Here is an 18,196-nt window from a genome sequence, read left to right on the forward strand (position 1 = left end):
CAGGCGCACACACACACACACACACACACAAACAGGCACACACACACACACACAGGTTTGAATTTCATTCATGGTATAGCTAAACTTAATATAAATTATTTAAGTCAAAGCTTACAAAATTAAAAAAAAATGAGTTTAAAAGAACAACCAAATAATATTTTGGTAAATTTGTTAAATTAAGAATAGAAGCTGGGCATGGTGGTGATGGACTTCAGAGGCTGAGACAGGAGGATCACAGTTTCATGGCCAGCCTCAGTACCTTAGGGAGGTCCCTCACACCCAACTTATCAAGAATATGCTTCAAAATAAGAAATAAAATGGCAGAGGCAGTGCCATTCCTGCTGTATTATAAGGTCGCAGCTGGGAAGAGAATTCTGCAGGGCTGGAAGACTCTGGCAAAGCTGAAGCCATTATCCCTCTTGATTTTAGTTATAATAATGATAATATTCATGAAATTTGAAAATTGCTTGGAATGGGGATTGCTGGTGTGTAATAAACTGAAAAATGATGTGAATATGACTGGAAAATGCCCTAAGATTTGTGCTGGGAATAGCACTAAAAAGAATATGACCATGGAAGAACTCTCAAAAAGTTACATAGAAAAGAGCTCTTTGCTCCTCTGCTTACAACACCTAACTCACTTAAGGTTTTAGCCATGAAAGGTAAAGGTTAACTTTAGGCAAAATATATCTACTATGCAAGGCCCTCCATATGTTGCTTATAAGTTAGGGGGTCGACTGTGGTATCCCCCTCAGGGGGCTAGCACTAATCAGAATCGTTTTCCAACTCCAACCAATCCTCCATTTCCCTATACGGGAGTGTATGATGAAGGGCAAGCACAGAGTTAATATTACTGGAAAATGGCTTGATGTCAGGGCTCTGCCGTTCCTACAGAGGGTCGGGCAGGCAGGGACCACCTTGGTGCCTGCTCACTAAAGCACAAAAGAGTTCTCTTGGTAAACAACTTAATAGGTATTATAGAAAATCAGGTGTAGGCATTGTATGTTAGAGAAATAGAATAAGCTTAGTGGGAGTATGGTGGTTGGCTCAGAATAAGTTAATAGAATACCTAGTGGCCAAAATAGCAGATAAAATTAGCAGTTAATTGTAGAAGTAGATACAGTAAGTCTAATATTTAGTAGCTAAGATAGAGGATAGGATAAGTTCCGTTAAAGTTTATTATGTGTGAGGTAGAGTAGTAATACGTTTTATAGGTCAATTCTTTACAAATTAATAAAAAAACAAAAAACAAGAAAAACAGGTGGCTTCGAGGTATGCCTGCTACATGGAATTCAGGTTAATGAAAAACTAAATGAAATACAATGTATGTATAATGTGGTTTTGTAAAAGTACATGAAAAACAATATATGTAAGATGTGGCTAGCTGAAATTTGTCAGATTCATGTATAAATAAAATATATTCTAGGGCACAGGCAGAGATGCCTTGCCCCTGCTACCAAGCACAGAGTCTCTCATTCTTCAATTTCGCCAACTCTACATCTCCTTCAAGACCACTGGACTGGCCGAGGCTGGACCCCGGCAACAAAATAGGGCCTGGGGTGTAGCTCAGAGGCAGATTGCCTCTGGTCAATCCCTAGTGCCGTACGAAAGAAAATGCATGGAAATACTTATGGAAGTATAAAACATAGCAGAGATTAATACAGGAGGCTCGTGCACACACGTCTCTGCTTAGGAACCATGAAAACCATAAAAATGGTCATTTGGCCTCAAGACAATATCAACCACACATGGATTTAATGTGAGTTATCACGGTCTTGTGTTCATTTACCTCTTTCTAAAATATTTTCTTTTTTTGGTGGTACTGGGGTTCCTGGAAACCCTTCTACCTCCAGGCTACACTCCCAGACCCCTATTTTTTTATATTTTTATTTGGAAACAGGATCTCTTAAGCCAGCATGGCTGGCTTCAAACCTGCGCGATCCTCCTGTCTCAGCCTCCCAAGCGCAGGGATTACAAGCGTGGGCCACCATGCCTGGCGCTAAAATATTTTCTTAATTATGCCTAAAAGTAGAGGTCACTCAATGGTGAACAACAATGTTTTCCAAGGAGCTGTTTTGTGGGATTAAATGAGAATATTTTTTGAAAGTGTAAAATCAACTCCAAATGAACTCTACTTTTTGTAAGAGAGGATAAATAAATGGGATTTATATATATATAGTTAAGTATCACTATCACATGATTTAAATTTCAGAGAGCTCTTAAGATTTCAACTCTCAGCTGGGAGTAGTGGCAGATGTCTGTAATCATAGCACATAGGGGGCTAAGACAAAAAGATCACAGGTTCATGGCCAGCCCCAGTAACTTAGCAAGGCTCTCAGCAACTTAGTGAGACTCTGTTTCAAAATAAAAATAAAATAGGGATGGAGGTGTAGCTCAGAGATACAATGCTTTGGGTTCAATCCCCAGAAGACCCCCCAAACACAGATTTCAACTCTCCTTTTTGCTACAATATGGCAATATCTGTATAAGTTGGCCCTGTTTATTTTTATCTTAACAATGAGAAGCTCCTACCAATTGGTCTAAAAATAAAAAGGACCTTGCACATTTAAAACTTATATAATTTTGGTAATGGTTAATTTTTATAAGACAAATACTCTATTTTTGAGAAAATAAATTGATTAATACAATGATTACAATAATTAAAATAACAAACAGGCTGTTTCCCAGTGGAGGGTTGAGGGTTTGCTTAGTCTCTGGGTTCCATTCCCAGCACTGCATAGATACATACATTAATAGAGAAAGAAATCATTTTAATTAAAATTACTGATAAATATCACAGCAAAAGAGACAGAAAATAAAAATGACATTACCTTCACATGAAGGAGCTGGTCGCCATCCCAAATTAGTGCACACAGCATCTCCTCGTTCACTGTATTCAAAGCCTGGGTTACATTTATACTGAAATCGTTCATTCTCCTTATAATTTTTCTTCTGAGAAACTGAATATCCATTTGTAATTTCTGGTGCTGTGCAGAAAATTTCTAAAGACAGTGGATTAAATTTTTCAATGTTTATTGTGAATTTAAAGACTATGACTGAGTAATGTTTATGTAAAGACACGAATTTCATTTTACTAGGTAAAACACCCACACAATTGTAAGTTCTATTTTGACTTGACTGCTGGATGAATTATATTTTGGTCTTTCTTTTCTTTTCTTTCTTTTTTTTTTCTTGCGGTGCTGAGGATGGAACCCAGGGGCATTCTACCTCCAGCTACACTCCCAGCCCTATTTTTTATTTTTTTACTATGAAATAGGGTCTCACTGAGTTGCAAATGGCCTCACTAAATAGCTGAGGCTGGCTGCAAACCTCAATCCTCCTGTCTCAGTCTACCCAATGCTGGGATTACAAGCCTGAGCCACCACGCCCGGCTTATCTCTTGGTCTTAACAATCAGTTTTGAAAAATAGTTATCTAATTAAAATTATGTTTCTTTGTTTGAGGGTAAAGTATTCCCCTTGAAATAAATGATAGCAAGTAATAGTCATCAAGTGCATGTGTGAATTTGGATATAGATATAGGTATATTTTGATAAGTATTTTCACTGTGTGACCTGCACAAATAATATATTTTCTAGTTGTTGATTAATTTTGGACAGAATACTTTGTCAAAAACCTTCACTCAATTCATTTTTCATCACATCACAGCTTTTAAAAATAATTGACTACTTTTGTGCCTTCATCATCCATACAGAGCTTCTGAAAAAAAAAATAAAAAATAAAACAAAACAAATGAACCAGCTCTCATCTCGGGTATCACTTCTCTCACACATTTTGCCCTTGAATTAAAGCAATGAGAACTGGTTTCTCAACTCCTCTTCTTCCATCTTTCCAATCTATTTTCTTTGTGTGTGAGTTAAGGAATTTTTAAATCATCACTTAATTTCTCAATTTGAAATTCCTTGTCAATTTTCCAAATCAGTCTAAAGAAAGTTCTTAAGCCCGGTGCATATAGCCCCTGGGTACCCGGCACTGACCAGTCTTCACCCATCACTGACCTATCGCCTCTCATGCTCCACACTAGGCCTCTGTGAATAGTGGACAGGAACTGTGGAAAATCATGCAAATTCTATTTCAACCTGTAAAAGCCAACTATTATGTCATTATAGTTAGAATGTGAATGTCAAATGCCAGACAGTATCCTATGTGTGAATCTTAACTCTATTCTTTATATCAAATGAAAGTAGGGGGTTGAGTTAATTATACATCACAGCGTCTTCATTTATAGAAATGATACAGGCATGCAAATCATATAACTGTTCTGTAGGTAAAATAAAATGACTTATGCAGAAAACTTAGATTAATTACTGGGAAATCATATATGCTTACCAATATACTAGCTGTTAATAGAATTATTTATTGTTTAAACTGGACAGTGCTTTCAAAGGTGATTTCTCATAAGAACAACTGAAAACATTCATGGAATCAAACAGTGTATCTTACCCACACATTTTGGTTTTTCATTGCTCCACTGGCCATTTCCTGAGCAATGTATTTCTTTATGTCCTTCAATTTTGAAGCCTGAATTACACTCAAATTGAATCACTTGTCCAAAGTAGTATTCCTGGTCCAGTTCCATTGCGTCGCTGATAATTCTCCCATTCTCTATTTCTGTCACTGGCAAACACTTAACAACTGAAAAAATAGAAATAATTTTTCTAATAGTTTGTGATTTCGGTCTTCATCTCTTCACCTTTATCTTATGAATATCTTTGCCTGTGAGTTTCTTGCAAGCCTCATATAGTTAGTTAGATTATGCTCTTTAATACATTTTGCCAGCCTATGCCTTTTAACTGGGGAGTTGAGACCATTGATATTCAATATTATTATTGAGAGATGATTTTTATTTTCTGTTATTTTGAGTTAAATCTTCTGTTTGATACAGTGTTAGGTTTTCTTCCCTTAGTTGCTTATCTAATGAAATTTATCCCTTCTCTGGTCCTGGTGCTATCATCGGACAGAGAGAGAGAGAGAGAGAGAGAGAGAGAGAGAGAGAGAGAGAGAGAGAGAGGTGTCAACAGCAAGACAGGAATGGAGGAAATAAATATTTTAGTAGTACTTGGTATGCCTTTTCAAGAGATTAAAAACTAAGTAAAATTAAAAATAATATGTTTGTCCCTGATTATTTTCGATGAAAGTAGACAAAAAAAAAAAAAAAGACTACTATGAATGCTGGTTTCTATCTTCATGACAACAGATATCTCTTAAATAATTAAGAAATGTGAGACTTGGAAGAATTAAATACAAATTTAGCATGCATGCCCCAGAACTATATGTCACAGCATTAAAAAATCATAAAAGCAAATTTATGGTATTACTTCAATAAATTGTCTTTAAATTTTCTTCCTCTTCCACACCAGTGTTCAAAATAACTTTAGTACTTCTTTTGATTCTAATTAGTATTTTCAAATCTCTCCAAGGGTATGGTATTCTAAACTTTTTGCTATAAGAATGACCCTGGGTACTTGTTATAATGGAATTTCTAGGGCTGATTCCTTGCTCTATCACTCCAAAGATTCAATAGGCCTTTTGTTTTGTTTTTTTGTTTTTGCAGGTCTGGGGGTGGAATACAGGGGCATTCGAACTCCGAGCTACACCCCTTGCCTTGCCATATATATATATATATATATATATATATATATATATATATATATATATATTTTTTTTTTTTATTCTTTGTTTTGAAACCAGGTCTCACTGAGTTGCAGATGGGCCTCACTATGTAGCTGAGGCTGTCCTAGAACCGTGACCCTCGGGTCTCAGCCTCCCAAATGCTGGGATTACAAGTGTACGCCACCACTCCGGGCTACAATAGGCCTTTGTGTGTGTGTGTGTGTGTGTGTGTGTGGGGGGGGGGGGGGTACTGGAGTTCCTGGAAGCCCTTCTACCTCCGGGCTACACTCCCAGACCTATTTTTACATTTTTATTTGGAAACAGGGTCTCCTAAGCCAGCACACGTGGCCGGCTTCGAACCTACGCGATTCTCCTGTCTCTGCCTCCCAAGCGCGGGGATTACAAGTGTGCGCCACCACGCCCGGCTACAATAGGCCTTTTTAAGTAACCAAAATCTGTGGGGCTTTTGTTGTTGTTGTTTGATTGTTTCATGGTTCTGGCAATTGAATTCAGAAGAATTCTACCTCTGTTCTACACCTCTCTGCAGCCCTATTTTTTTTTTTTTAATAGGGTGTCACTAAGTTTCCGAGGGTGAACGTGAACAGGAGATCCTCCTGTCTCAGACTCCCAAGTACTGAGATGACAGTTGTGTGCCACCACGCCTGGTTAAGTCTCAATTTTTAACAAGCATACCAATAATTTTGATGCAAATGTTTCCTAGAACAATCCTTTTCTCGTTCCATAGATGGAAATCTTTCATTGTCCAGCTGCAACTGATAAAATCATAATCATTACATTTCTTGCCTCCCTCTCTCCTCTTAATTTATACTCACTATGAAACTAGGAAACACTATCCTTATAGATCCTTTTTATTTCCTTGATGACTAGAGATTTGGCTTATTAACACATCTTGGAAACTGAATCTACATTTGCTTATTTTTGCTGTTTGCAGTACAGATTAGTAAAAAGAACAGAGTTCTCTGGATTCCTGCCTCTTTTCAGTAAAACTACAATTGTAGGAAAACTTTTCCTAGGAGGGAATTGGAAGGAGATGTTTCCAGCGTATTCTCCATTTTAGCTTTTACTATAGATCCCTGAATGTGAATGGTTATCAGATGAGACTTTCACTAATAAAGCTGAAATCTGGATCTTCAACAAGCTAGTGGTGATTATGTGTTTCTAGTGTTATAATCCAAATAGGAAAGAAAAAGAGCTTTAGATTTAACATCAAATACTCTGATCATTAGATCAGGCTGTATTCATATTTGGCATGTTGATATAAGGCTTTATTTTTTTCCTTTTCTTTCTGTCTCTACCCGCGCCCCTAACCCTACACATCCAGAGTACTGGAGATTTCCCCCAGGGCCTCACCCATGCTAGACAAGCGCTCTAGTACTAAGCACTCTAGTACTATGCGCTCTAGTACTAAGCTGCACTCCAGCTCCCATACTTTATATACTGAAGCATAAAATAATGTAGTAATAAAATTACTAGACACATACTCTGTCCTAAACTAGTAACCGCGAGAATAATTTGAATGCGGAATACTTAGTTATAAACTTTAAGAATATCAGAACATAAAACATTTTGAAAAAAAATCTTAGATATTTTAGGTATTTCCATATCACTATAAACAAATGTTGCATCTACCTTCACACAAGGGAACATCATTGGTCCATCCATCTGCATCACATTCACGGAAGTCAATCTCACCTAACATTTGATACCTGAAAAAAAATACCAGTGGTAAGATATCATGTATTAATTTATGTGAAGTTTGTATTTATTTATTTTTATTTTCATGTGGATCATACTGGAAAAGGCATACATTCACACAGCGCTTGGTGCCCCCCCCCCCAGCTTCCTCTTCCCTCTCTTCCAACAATGAGTGTCCAGGTTGACCATGTTACATTTACACTTTTACACATAATCGGATGTAGCTCCTCCATTAATCAACCTCAGCCTTCTTCCTCTCCTACCTTCCTTACTAGCTTTGCTGAGGTTTCCCCTCCATTATCTGGAGTCCCTCTGGTATCCCTAATGCTCCCCATTTTGGGCATATTAGACAAAACCTATGTCCCTTCTCTCTCTGTGCTTGCCTGTTCTCACTTAACATCTGCTCACCAGGTCTTTCCATCTTCTTGCGAATGACATGTGTGAAGTTTTAACCCAATACCATTCTAAATGTACCTCAGAAACTACATTTCATAAGAAGTTAATAGCATATTATTCTCTTACTTCTTTCTTCTCCTTTCTTTGTTCTTTCTCCTTGCCTTTTAATACTTCTCTCCTTTTCTTCCATCCCTCTCTTCCTTCTTTCTCATGATCTCTTCTCACTTTTTCTTTCTCTCTCCTTCACTCTCTCTCTATTTTGTCTTTGAAAGAATTGAAGGTCCACTAAATAATTCTCATGGACATTTTTTTCACTCATTTGCAAGTAAGGATTGTTCTGCTCACTACACAAGTAAATTGAATATCCTCGCAAGAAATGCTTTTTTCCTGGTTGTTGGTGGCTCACGCTTGTAATCCCAGCATTTGGGAGGCTGAGACAGGAGGATTGCAGTTTGAGGACAACCTCAGCTACTTAGTGAGGCCCTTTGCAACTCAGTGAGTTCCTGTTTCAAAATAAAGAATAAAAAATAAAAAATAGTGCTGAGGTGTCGCTCGGAGGTAGAATGCTCCTGGGTTCCATCCCCAGTACTGAAAAAAAAAAAAAAAGCTTTGTTTTATTTTTACTAATTTGTTCCTAATTCTGTAAGGAAACACCCATTTTGGCAGATCAGATTTTAATCACAGGGCTTCAAGTTGAACATTTACTCTATGCCTTATATAAAGAAAATAATTGGTTAAAATAATCCTGTACTATTTCTGCTAGGCAGAATGCCCCCTCTTTCAACAGAGAAAGCAGATTTTCTGGTCAACTTTTATTATCCAAACCAGAGGATTTTTTATCCTCAGAGATTTTTCATATATTCTGCAAAATTTTATGCAAAGCCTTTCAGGGTCCACATACAAGGAGAGAAGGAGGGAAGAGAAAGAGGAGAAATTGCCTATTTGTTGTTGGCTTGGGGAAATAAATGGCTAATATCACTATTACCCAATAAAGTAAAACAAAAAAAAAGCAAACAAAGAAAAAACTTTTGCCAGAGTATCTTCTCAAAACTGCCTACCTTGTAAAGTAATAAAAATGGCTATCTATAGTAAATATCCTGTTAAGTGCTTAGTATTCAGCAGAGGAAAAAGGGCCAGAAGCAATCAATCAAAAAGGATAAGTTGACTGGCAGAAACTATGGGTGCAAAACCCTACTTTACCATTGGCTTTTACAACTAAGTTGAAAAATTTACATCTCTTTAACTTCCACAAAGGAAAAAAGCATATGACCCTTGACTTTCTAAGATTGGCTGATCACACTTAGCAAAATACTCTCTGGTTCCATCCAGCTTCCTGCAAATGACATAATTTTGTTTTTCTTTATGGGAGAGTAAAACTCCACTGTTTGTGTCCCACATTTCCATTATTCATTCATCTGTTGAGAGACACTTGGGTTGGTTCCATAATTTGGCTATTATGAATCACGCTTCTTTCTATAAACATGGATATGCATGTATCTTTATAGTATTCTGACTTTAATTCTTTTGGAGAGATACTGAGGAGTGCTGTAGCTAAGTCATATAGTGATTCCATTCTAGTAATTTTTTTTGGGTGGTACTGGGGTTCCTGGAAGCCCTTCTACCTCCAGGCTATACTCTCAGACCTATTTTTATATTTTTATCTGGAAACAGGGTCTCTTAAGCCAGCACGGCTGGCTTCGAACCAGCGTGATCCTCCTGTCTCTGCTTCCAAGTGTGGGGAATTACAAGCATGCGCCACCATGCCTGCCTGGCCCATTTCTAGTATTTTGAGGAACCTCTATACTGATTTCCATAGTGGCTGTCCTAATTCGCAATTCCACCAACAGTGCATAGGTGTTGAGGCTTCAAATAAATAAGGAGAGAGACCAATAAAATAGTGGAAGTAGATTGGGGAAGATAAGTGTGGAGGGGAAAATGAGAACAGATAAACAGATAAACAAACAGACAAAATGAGAACAGATAAACAATTCAAATAAGTGAAAGCATGTTTGTATCATTTTGAAACTCACTATGGTCTATAATTATAATATAGTAGTAAAAGTATAAAAAGATTTACATTCCCTCAAATAGGTAAAATATTCTCTTGATAAAATTTAAGAGAAATTTAAACTATTTCTATTTTCTGATCTCAGATGGTCTGAGGTCTTTATTTCACTATTCTGTTGGAGGCCCAAGCAAAGTATAAAGACCATTTCTCTCATAGTGGGGCTTTACCAGAGTTTATCCCTATTTTACACAAGATAAAGACGGTGAAGTTGAGTTAAAGAGCCAGAATCAGACAGAAGTAGGAACTGCAGACATTGAGGGAATCCCATGGAAGGAGTCTATGAGCTTGAGTTTCCTTGGCCAGGTCAAGGAAGAAACCTAAAAGGGGGAGGGAGCCTGAGATAGAAGGAAAAAATCAGAGGAAAGAGAAAAGCATTTGGAAAGTTCAAGTCCAGATGGCCTTAACATACTTGATTATATGTGACCATTTAGCAGTCATGACAGAAAGTTGGGCTGAAAATATGCATGAGAACGCTCTTCAGGTAGTAACCAAAAGGAGACCAAAGAGAGACCAAGGGAAACAAAATTCACAAGAATTCACGTTCATAAGAGGCTGGGCGTAGTGACGCACGCTTGTCATCCCAGTACTTGGGAGGCTGAGACAGGAGGATCACAGGTTCATCGCTAGCCTCAGCTACTTATTGAGGCCCTCTGCAACTTACTGAGACCCTGTTTTAAAATAAAGAATAAAAAACAAGGCTGAGGGTGTAGCTCAGAGGTAGAATGATGCCCTTGGGTTCCATCCTCAATACCATAAAAAAAAAATTGACATTCATAAGAACCAAAGAGAGACCAAATTCATAAGAACTAATACTTATTCGACATTTATGATATACCAGGATGTCTTCTAAAAGCATCAGGTGTGGGCTTTATTTTTCCCACCAATTATGTAATGCCCATGATACGTTTCTTCTTTTGTAGGAGAAGAAAAGGGAGTGAAGAGATATTTTTCAAAGTACATGTAGGTGTGGAATGTCGGAGTTGTGGGGTACAGGTTTACTTCAAAGCCTGAGCTTTAGGTTATTTTATCATCTCAAAATCAAGAAATATTCGAGAATGGAGAAGAGTAAGATTCATCTGTAATATCTTGATTCTACTATATTTGTGTAGTATAAAATTATAGCCATCTGATTCTGGCTTTCTCATGTGTGAAATTTTCTTTAAAATAGTTTCTTCGACCTGAAGATGAGTAACAGAGAATGAAGAACACCGAGGAGGAGGAACAGTGATGAGATTCGCCACGACAGTCCAGTGGTTGTTAGGTCAACGATTCCGGAAGAGTAGCATTTTTGGTCCATGTGATAAAATATTTCACATACCATGGAAACTTAAATAATATTATTCATCAGTAAGAGTTATGAGCAAATGAGAATCTTGCTTCAAATACATTTTATAAAATTTTGTCGACATAGTTACCATATTACTACTTTTGTTATAATTCCCACTGTTCCTAACATATAGAACTCTCCTAACACTTTGAAATAGCAGAATGCAGACAGTGTGTTGGGTGAGCACTTATGTGGAGACTGATTTACCACCCCCCTTGAAGAACATTTTGCAGGGTAATTATGTCTCATTTAAATTTTTTTTGTGTGTGTATGTGTGTGTTACTGAAATGAAACCCAGGGACATTCTACCTCAAGCTACACCCCCAGACCTAGTTTTTATTCTTTATTTTGAAATGGTCTCACTGAGTTGCAAAGGGCCTCACTAAGTAGCTGAGGCTGTCCACGCTGAGGCTGTCCATGAACCACAATCCTCCTGTCTCAACCTCCCAAATTCTGGGATTACAAACATACTCCACCATGCTTGGCTCTCATTTGAATCTTTTGATGTTAAGTAGATAACATGATACCCAAGTCAGATAATTCATACCATAGATAAATTCTCAAGTTACTTGCGTATTACTTTAAAAGAAAAAAGAAAAGTATAGTCACCTTAAAATAGAGAGGACTATGGTGCCTATTTACTATCTTATTTATAAACTTTTTCATATTGATTACATACCCCTCATCACATGCATAAACAACCCTTGCACCATATTCAAATCCATTTCCTACTGTCAGCTGAAAAGAACCAAAGGGAGTGTCTCCAGGGTGTCCACAAGGCCTTTCTAACACGAAAACAAAAACGCATATTAGTATGTAATGCACGAGACTCATTTTATATAGAAGACAGAGGACAGAAATATCTGGAATTACATTAAGGGCTATTGAATATAAGGGAAATTGAAAAGTATGCTTGTATTTTTTGAATTTTGTAGGATTACTATTCCCTTTTACAAATAAGCAGGTTTTGTATTTAAATGGCAATTGTGATATAAGTCAGCCAGTTTTGCTGCAATATCAAATATGAAGTATTTTCACAATTAAACATTTTTGTAGGTTTCACAAGTGTATCAAGTGCTTACTATGACATGTCCTGGCTGGATTAAGAGCCACCCATTCTCCATTTCTGCACATCCTTATGATAGTGCCAAACGTTCTATATCCAGGACGGCATTTATAGGTAGCCTGTGTGCCATCTGGATATGCTGGGTCAGACCAGGAGCCTGACAGAATTTCCGTACTTCTTCTTGGAGGAGGTTCTTTGCAATCTATAAATAATAAAAACAAAATAAGTACTTGAAGTAGCTGCTTAAATATATGATACATTTATATGATTTTTGCTTTAAAAATTCCTGTATCCATCCAAGTGGCATCAATAAATACACCTTTTATGCACTATGTAAAATTAAAGAACTTTTTTTTTTTCGGGTCTGGGGATGGAACCCAGGGGCATTGGATTTCCGAACCACATCTCCTGCCCTATTTTTATTCTTTGTTTTGAAACAGGGTCTCACTAAGTTGTGGAGGGCCTTCCTAAGTAGCTAAGGCTGTCTGTGAACTGCAATCCTCTGGTCTCAGCCTTCTGAATGCTGGGATTACAAGCCTGTGCCACCATGCCCAGCTTCTAAAGAACTTTTCTTTTTTTTTTTTGTTAACAATTATTTTATGGAACACAAATAATTTAGATTTAAACTATATTTTGTGCCCTCTTCCCCCCACCCCCGTTTTCCCTTCCCTCTCCCACCAATGGTTGTCCAGGTTAACCATGTCATATTCATAATTTTACACATATTCAGATGTAGACCCTCATTAATCAAGATAAGCCTTCCTCCTAAAACAAGGAATCTATTCTTAGTTGTCACATAGCATTTCACTATGTAAAAAACATAAATAAAGTTATCTGTCCTTATAGGGTTTTCATTATAGTAGGGAAATTAGTTATTAATAAGTTGTCAAAGAGATATATATTATTATGAATATTATATAATATGGGGAATTCATGTCTATGATCATACAAAACTATAGGAGACTCTTCAAATAGGATAGAAAAGAATGGAACAGAACAATATTAATATTGTCTATTGGGAAAATGTGTGTTTAAGGGCATCTTGTGGAAGCAAAGAGGATTAAATGAGCTAAACCTAAGAGGGAAAGGCTTGTTTTATGCAAACATATGGCCTCTGGATATTTTTTACTTGGTTATGTTTGACAACTGTGGATTTTTTAAAATTTATTTTTATTGGTGCACATCAACTTATTTTTATAGTTTCGCATCATAATGTGGATCATGTTGACACTGGCATATATTCACACAGTACTTGGTGCCCTCCTCCCTCCCCATTTTCCTTCCTCTCAATACTGAGTGTCCAGGTTCACATCACATAGTCCCATGTAGCTTTTCCATTAATGAACCTCAGCCTTCCTCCTCCTCTACCCTTCCTTCCTGGCTTTGCTGAGGTTTCCCCTCCATTATCTGAGTCCCTCTGGTATCCCTAATACCAGCATATTACAGAAAACATATGTTCCTTCTATTTTTGTGCTTGGCTAATCTCACTTAACATAATGTTCTTCAGGTCTTTCCATCTTCTTATGAATTACATAATTTGTTCCTCTTAATTGCTGAGTAGAATTCCATTATGTGTATTTCCCATAATTTTGTAATCCATTCATCTGTTGATGGAGACCTAGGTTGGTTCCATATTTTGGCTGTTGCAAATTGTGCTGCTATGTACATGAGTATGTGTATGTTACTGTATTACCCCTCCGATAGAGGGCTAATATCCAGAATTTACAAAGAGCCTAAAAGATTTTACACTAGCAAAGCAAATATCCCAATCAAGAAATGGGCAACTGAGTTGAATAGACACTTCACAAAAGAAGAGATTGGCCAATAGATACATGAAAAAATATTCAACATCATTAGCAATCAGGAAGATGCAAATAAAAATTATGCTGAGGTTCCATCTAACCCCAATCAGAGTGGCAAGCAAAAAGAAGTCAAATAACAACAAATGTTGGCGAGGATGTGAGGAAAGAGGAACTCTTCTACACTGTTGGTGGGAGTGCAAACTAGTTCAGTCTCTATGGAGATCAGTGTGGAGATTCCTTAGAAAACTGAAAATGGATCCACCATGTGATCCGGCTATACCACTCCTGGGCATCTTTCCAAAGGGGGTAAAATCAGCCAACAGTGGATTTGGATGGATGATGGGATTCATGTGGATACAGGAATGGTGGTGAAGGAAGGGAGACCAGACAAACCTTGGCATATTGTGTCTAACTTGAAAATTTCTGAAACTTGTGCACGATCAGAGCACCTTTCTGGGGCTTCAGGAGGTTGAAATTTCCCATAGTCTCATAGAAAAAGCCCCAATGGGAAAGGAGGTTGCTTCAAGTACATAACTGATATCTACATCAACACATTTGCTAGATTTGATAATTACTCAAGGCAGGATTCAACAGTTTAAGTCAAAACAAACAAATGAAAAACTGATAAATTTATCATAGTCTTTTGAGATGGAGGAAGAGAAGTCCAATCAGTTTCTTGATTCAATATACACACATGCACACACACACACACACACACACACACACACACACACACACACATCTTCTATTTGAAGAAACAATATTTTTTGGTATGGAGAATTGAACCCAGGGGAATTTTATCTCTAAGATATACCCCCAGCCTTTTTTTTTTTTTGAATTTTTTTAATTTTTAAATAGGGTCTCACTAAATTGCTGAGGCTGGCCTCGAATTTGTTCTTCTCCTTTCTCAGTCTCTCAAGTACCTGGATTACAGAAATATACCATTATTCTCAGCTTACTCTTTGAAACATTTGAAACCAGAAATGTACTTACTCAAACTAAAAATGTAAACCAGGCCAAGTGAATTCAACTCTTATTGGGTCAAAAGAGAGTATAGACTTTGTTGGTGGGATTAAAAAAAGCAATACTTATTCATTGCACTTATTTCTTACAAAACCTCAAATGAAAATAAATCATGCACACACACGAAAAGAGAAAAAATATGAACAAGAAGAGAAAATAAACAGCTCATAGAAGCAGATGCTCAGATCTAGATGGTAGTACAAGTGTCAAGTTTTTTTTTTGTGTGTGTGTGGTCAAAAAAGTTTGTTTTGTCAAGTTTTTGTTTATTTGTTTGTTTGTTTGTTTGTTTGTTTTTAACCCAGGGGCATTCTACCTCTGAGCAACACTCCCAGACCAATTTTTCATTCTTTATTTTGAAGCAGGGTCTCACTAAGTTGCAGAGGGCTTCATAAGCAGCTGAGGCTGTCTCAGCCTCCCAAGTACTGGGATTACAGTGTGCACCACTATGCCCGGCTTCAAGTTTTTAAAATAGGCATCTTAAAATAGGCATGTTAAAAGAACTGAAAATAAAAAACAAAATTATTGCCGGGCATGGTGGTGCACGCTTGTAATCCCCGCGCTTGGGAGGCAGAAACAGGAGGATCACGCAGGTTCGAAGCCAGCCGCGCGCTGGCTTAGGAGACCCTGTTTCCAAATAAAAGAGTATAAAAACAGGTCTGGGAGTGTAGCCCGGAGGTAGAAGGGCTTCCAGGAACCCCAGTACCACCCAAAACAAAACAAAACAAAACAAAAAACCCAAAATTATTGAAAAGAAAAAAATGCCCCAAATAGCTCTTAAGATCAGGCATTATCTTAAAATTATAAAATAAATATCTGAAGTAATGTCTCATGGGATGGTCTTAAGAGTCAAATGGACTTATTAAACTTGAAGAAATTTAATGTAGAAATGCCTAAACTGAAGTACAAAAAGAAAAAAGGTATATAAAAACAAACACAAAACAGCATAAAACAGAGTAAGAAAAACATGTTTTGCAGAGCCCAAAAATACAGCATATGTCTAGGTGTAATTCCAAATGTAGAAGGGAAAAAAGAGAAAATGGATCTAAGTGATTTCTGAAGAAACAGTTGCTCAAAGGTTCCCAAAATTGATTAAAGAAATCAACCCACAAATTCAAAATCTCAACAAATGCTCAAAGTGTGTTTACAAAAGAACACATACACCAAGGCTCTGCTAAAAGCTAAAAACAAAGGAAAAAATCTTAAAAGCAGACAGAAAAGAAAAAAAAAAAGTCCCCGTAATTCTTTCAAGAGACTATGGAAGTAACACCTAAGTCTGCAACAGTAAATATTGGAGTTGAAAATCAATGTCCTGACATTTCAAAAGTGCTTAAAATTGTGTGTCAACATAGGACTTTATATCAAGTTAAAATCTACTTTAGAGCTGGAGAATAAAAACAACTCTCAAAGTAAAGCAGAAACCATTCACTATTAGCAAACTCGCATTATTAAAACAAACACTAAAGTAAGTTTTCTGGGCCAAAGAAAACTTATTCAGCAATAAAATGCAAAAAGGTATTAGCAGAAATAAAGAAAATAAATATGTAGGTAAATGAACTACGGAAAAATACTGAATATTATGCTCTGTATATTTTACCTTAACAAAAATAGACCATTGACTATTTAAATAAAAGAATAACCATATTTTTAGTGTTTATAACTAAAGCCAAGTATCATATATAAAAAAAAAGCAAAAATCTTAGGAGAAAAAAATGAAGTTAAACTGGTATGATACTTTCACATAGTTTAGGTTGTAGTGAAAATATCAATTTAAGGTAGTGTTAATGATTTAAATATGCTTGTAATGGCTAAAACAATAATATGGAGATTTAAAAGAGATAATAAAAATAGTAAGAAATATGTGATTAAGATAAAAGAAGTCAGGAAAGAACAAAGAAGAAATGAGAAAAAATAAATGTTTGACTTAAAGTTAAATATAACAGTAGTTACACTGAGTAAATGTATTCACTACTCCACTTAACACAAAGATTGGATGAAAATAATAGGAAAACACCAATATATGATAGTAAATTTTAATACAATTTAACTTAGAAGTTGCTGACTTTTAATACAAATTGACTTAGATATTTTTAACTTTTTTTGTGAATGGTACTGAGGATTGAACCCAGGGGCATTCTACCGCTGAGCTACATTCCCAAGTCTATTTTCTTTCTTTCTTTTTTTTTTTTTGGTGGTACTGGGGTTCCTGGAAGCCCGTCTATCTCCGGGCTACACTCCCAGACCTATTTTATTTTTGAAAACAGGGTCTCCTAAGCCAGCGCGGCTGGCTTCGAACCTGCGCGATCCTCCTGTCTCTGCCTCCCAAGCGCGGGGATTACAAGCGTGTGCCACCACGCCCGGCGTATTTTCTTTTTTTATTATGAAACAACATCTTTCTGTGTTGCTGAGGACCTCACTAAACTCCTGACGCTGGCCTTAAACCTACAATCCTTTGGTCTCAGCCTCCCAAGTACTGGGATCATAGGTGTGTGCCACCGGCCTGGCTAAATTGTTTATTTTTAATATAATTTGGCTTATGATTTAAAATTTCTTTTATTTCTAACTGAATCAACTACAGAAAGAAAAGCCATTAAATTAAGTCTCAAAACAAATAGAAAGCAGCCAATAATAACGATGACAATACAAACCAGCCTCCAGGGTCTTGGTGACCCTGGCATTGAAGCTGTGGATTCCTGAGCATGTAGTTGCCCTGCATGAATATGGCCTGCCTGTGCATCAACCCTCATGCCTCATGAACAAAAGTATTCCGTGAAGGGGTGGAGACATCAGAAGCTGTGTCTGAGGGTTTGAAATCCATATCAATCTATTGGTGATCGTGCTGTTGTGCTCCCCATTCTATATTGTGTTTTGAAGCTAAGTAACTTTGGCAATGGAAATGTCAATTACAGTGTGTAAATTTTAGTGTTTTAAACATTATGATTAAATACCAAAAAAGTAAAGTTTAATGAATAAAGCAAACTGCATAAAGAACATACAAAAAAAAGCAAAACCTCAATCAGAAGACTTTGAGAGCTGATAAACAAATTTATCAAAGTAGTCAGGTACAAAACGAACACTCAAAAATCACTAGTTTTCTGTATATCAATCATGAAATAAAATCTAGAAAGCAATTACATTCATACTAACCTCTAAAAAATACTTAAGAATA

At 36.8% G+C, this 18,196-nt stretch overlaps 1 protein-coding gene across 1 annotated transcript in view; it reads right to left on the reverse strand.

Moving 5' to 3' along the window:
• The window catches only part of LOC308265154 (complement factor H-like), a gene marked incomplete at both ends in the record, with an annotated part of 81,645 nt that overhangs the window by 48,090 nt on the left and 15,359 nt on the right, over positions 1-18,196 (reverse strand). Inside the window, 5 exons of the mRNA XM_080698747.1 lie at positions 2,832-3,002; positions 4,463-4,654; positions 7,283-7,359; positions 11,819-11,924; positions 12,222-12,407. Of these exons, the coding sequence (XP_080554873.1) occupies positions 2,832-3,002; positions 4,463-4,654; positions 7,283-7,359; positions 11,819-11,924; positions 12,222-12,407 (732 nt within the window). The remainder of the gene's footprint in view (positions 1-2,831; positions 3,003-4,462; positions 4,655-7,282; positions 7,360-11,818; positions 11,925-12,221; positions 12,408-18,196) is intronic.

The sequence above is a fragment of the Muscardinus avellanarius genome (genome assembly GCF_963383645.1).
Source record: "Muscardinus avellanarius genome assembly, chromosome: 7".
In the NCBI taxonomy this organism is placed as follows: Eukaryota; Metazoa; Chordata; class Mammalia; order Rodentia; family Gliridae; genus Muscardinus; species Muscardinus avellanarius.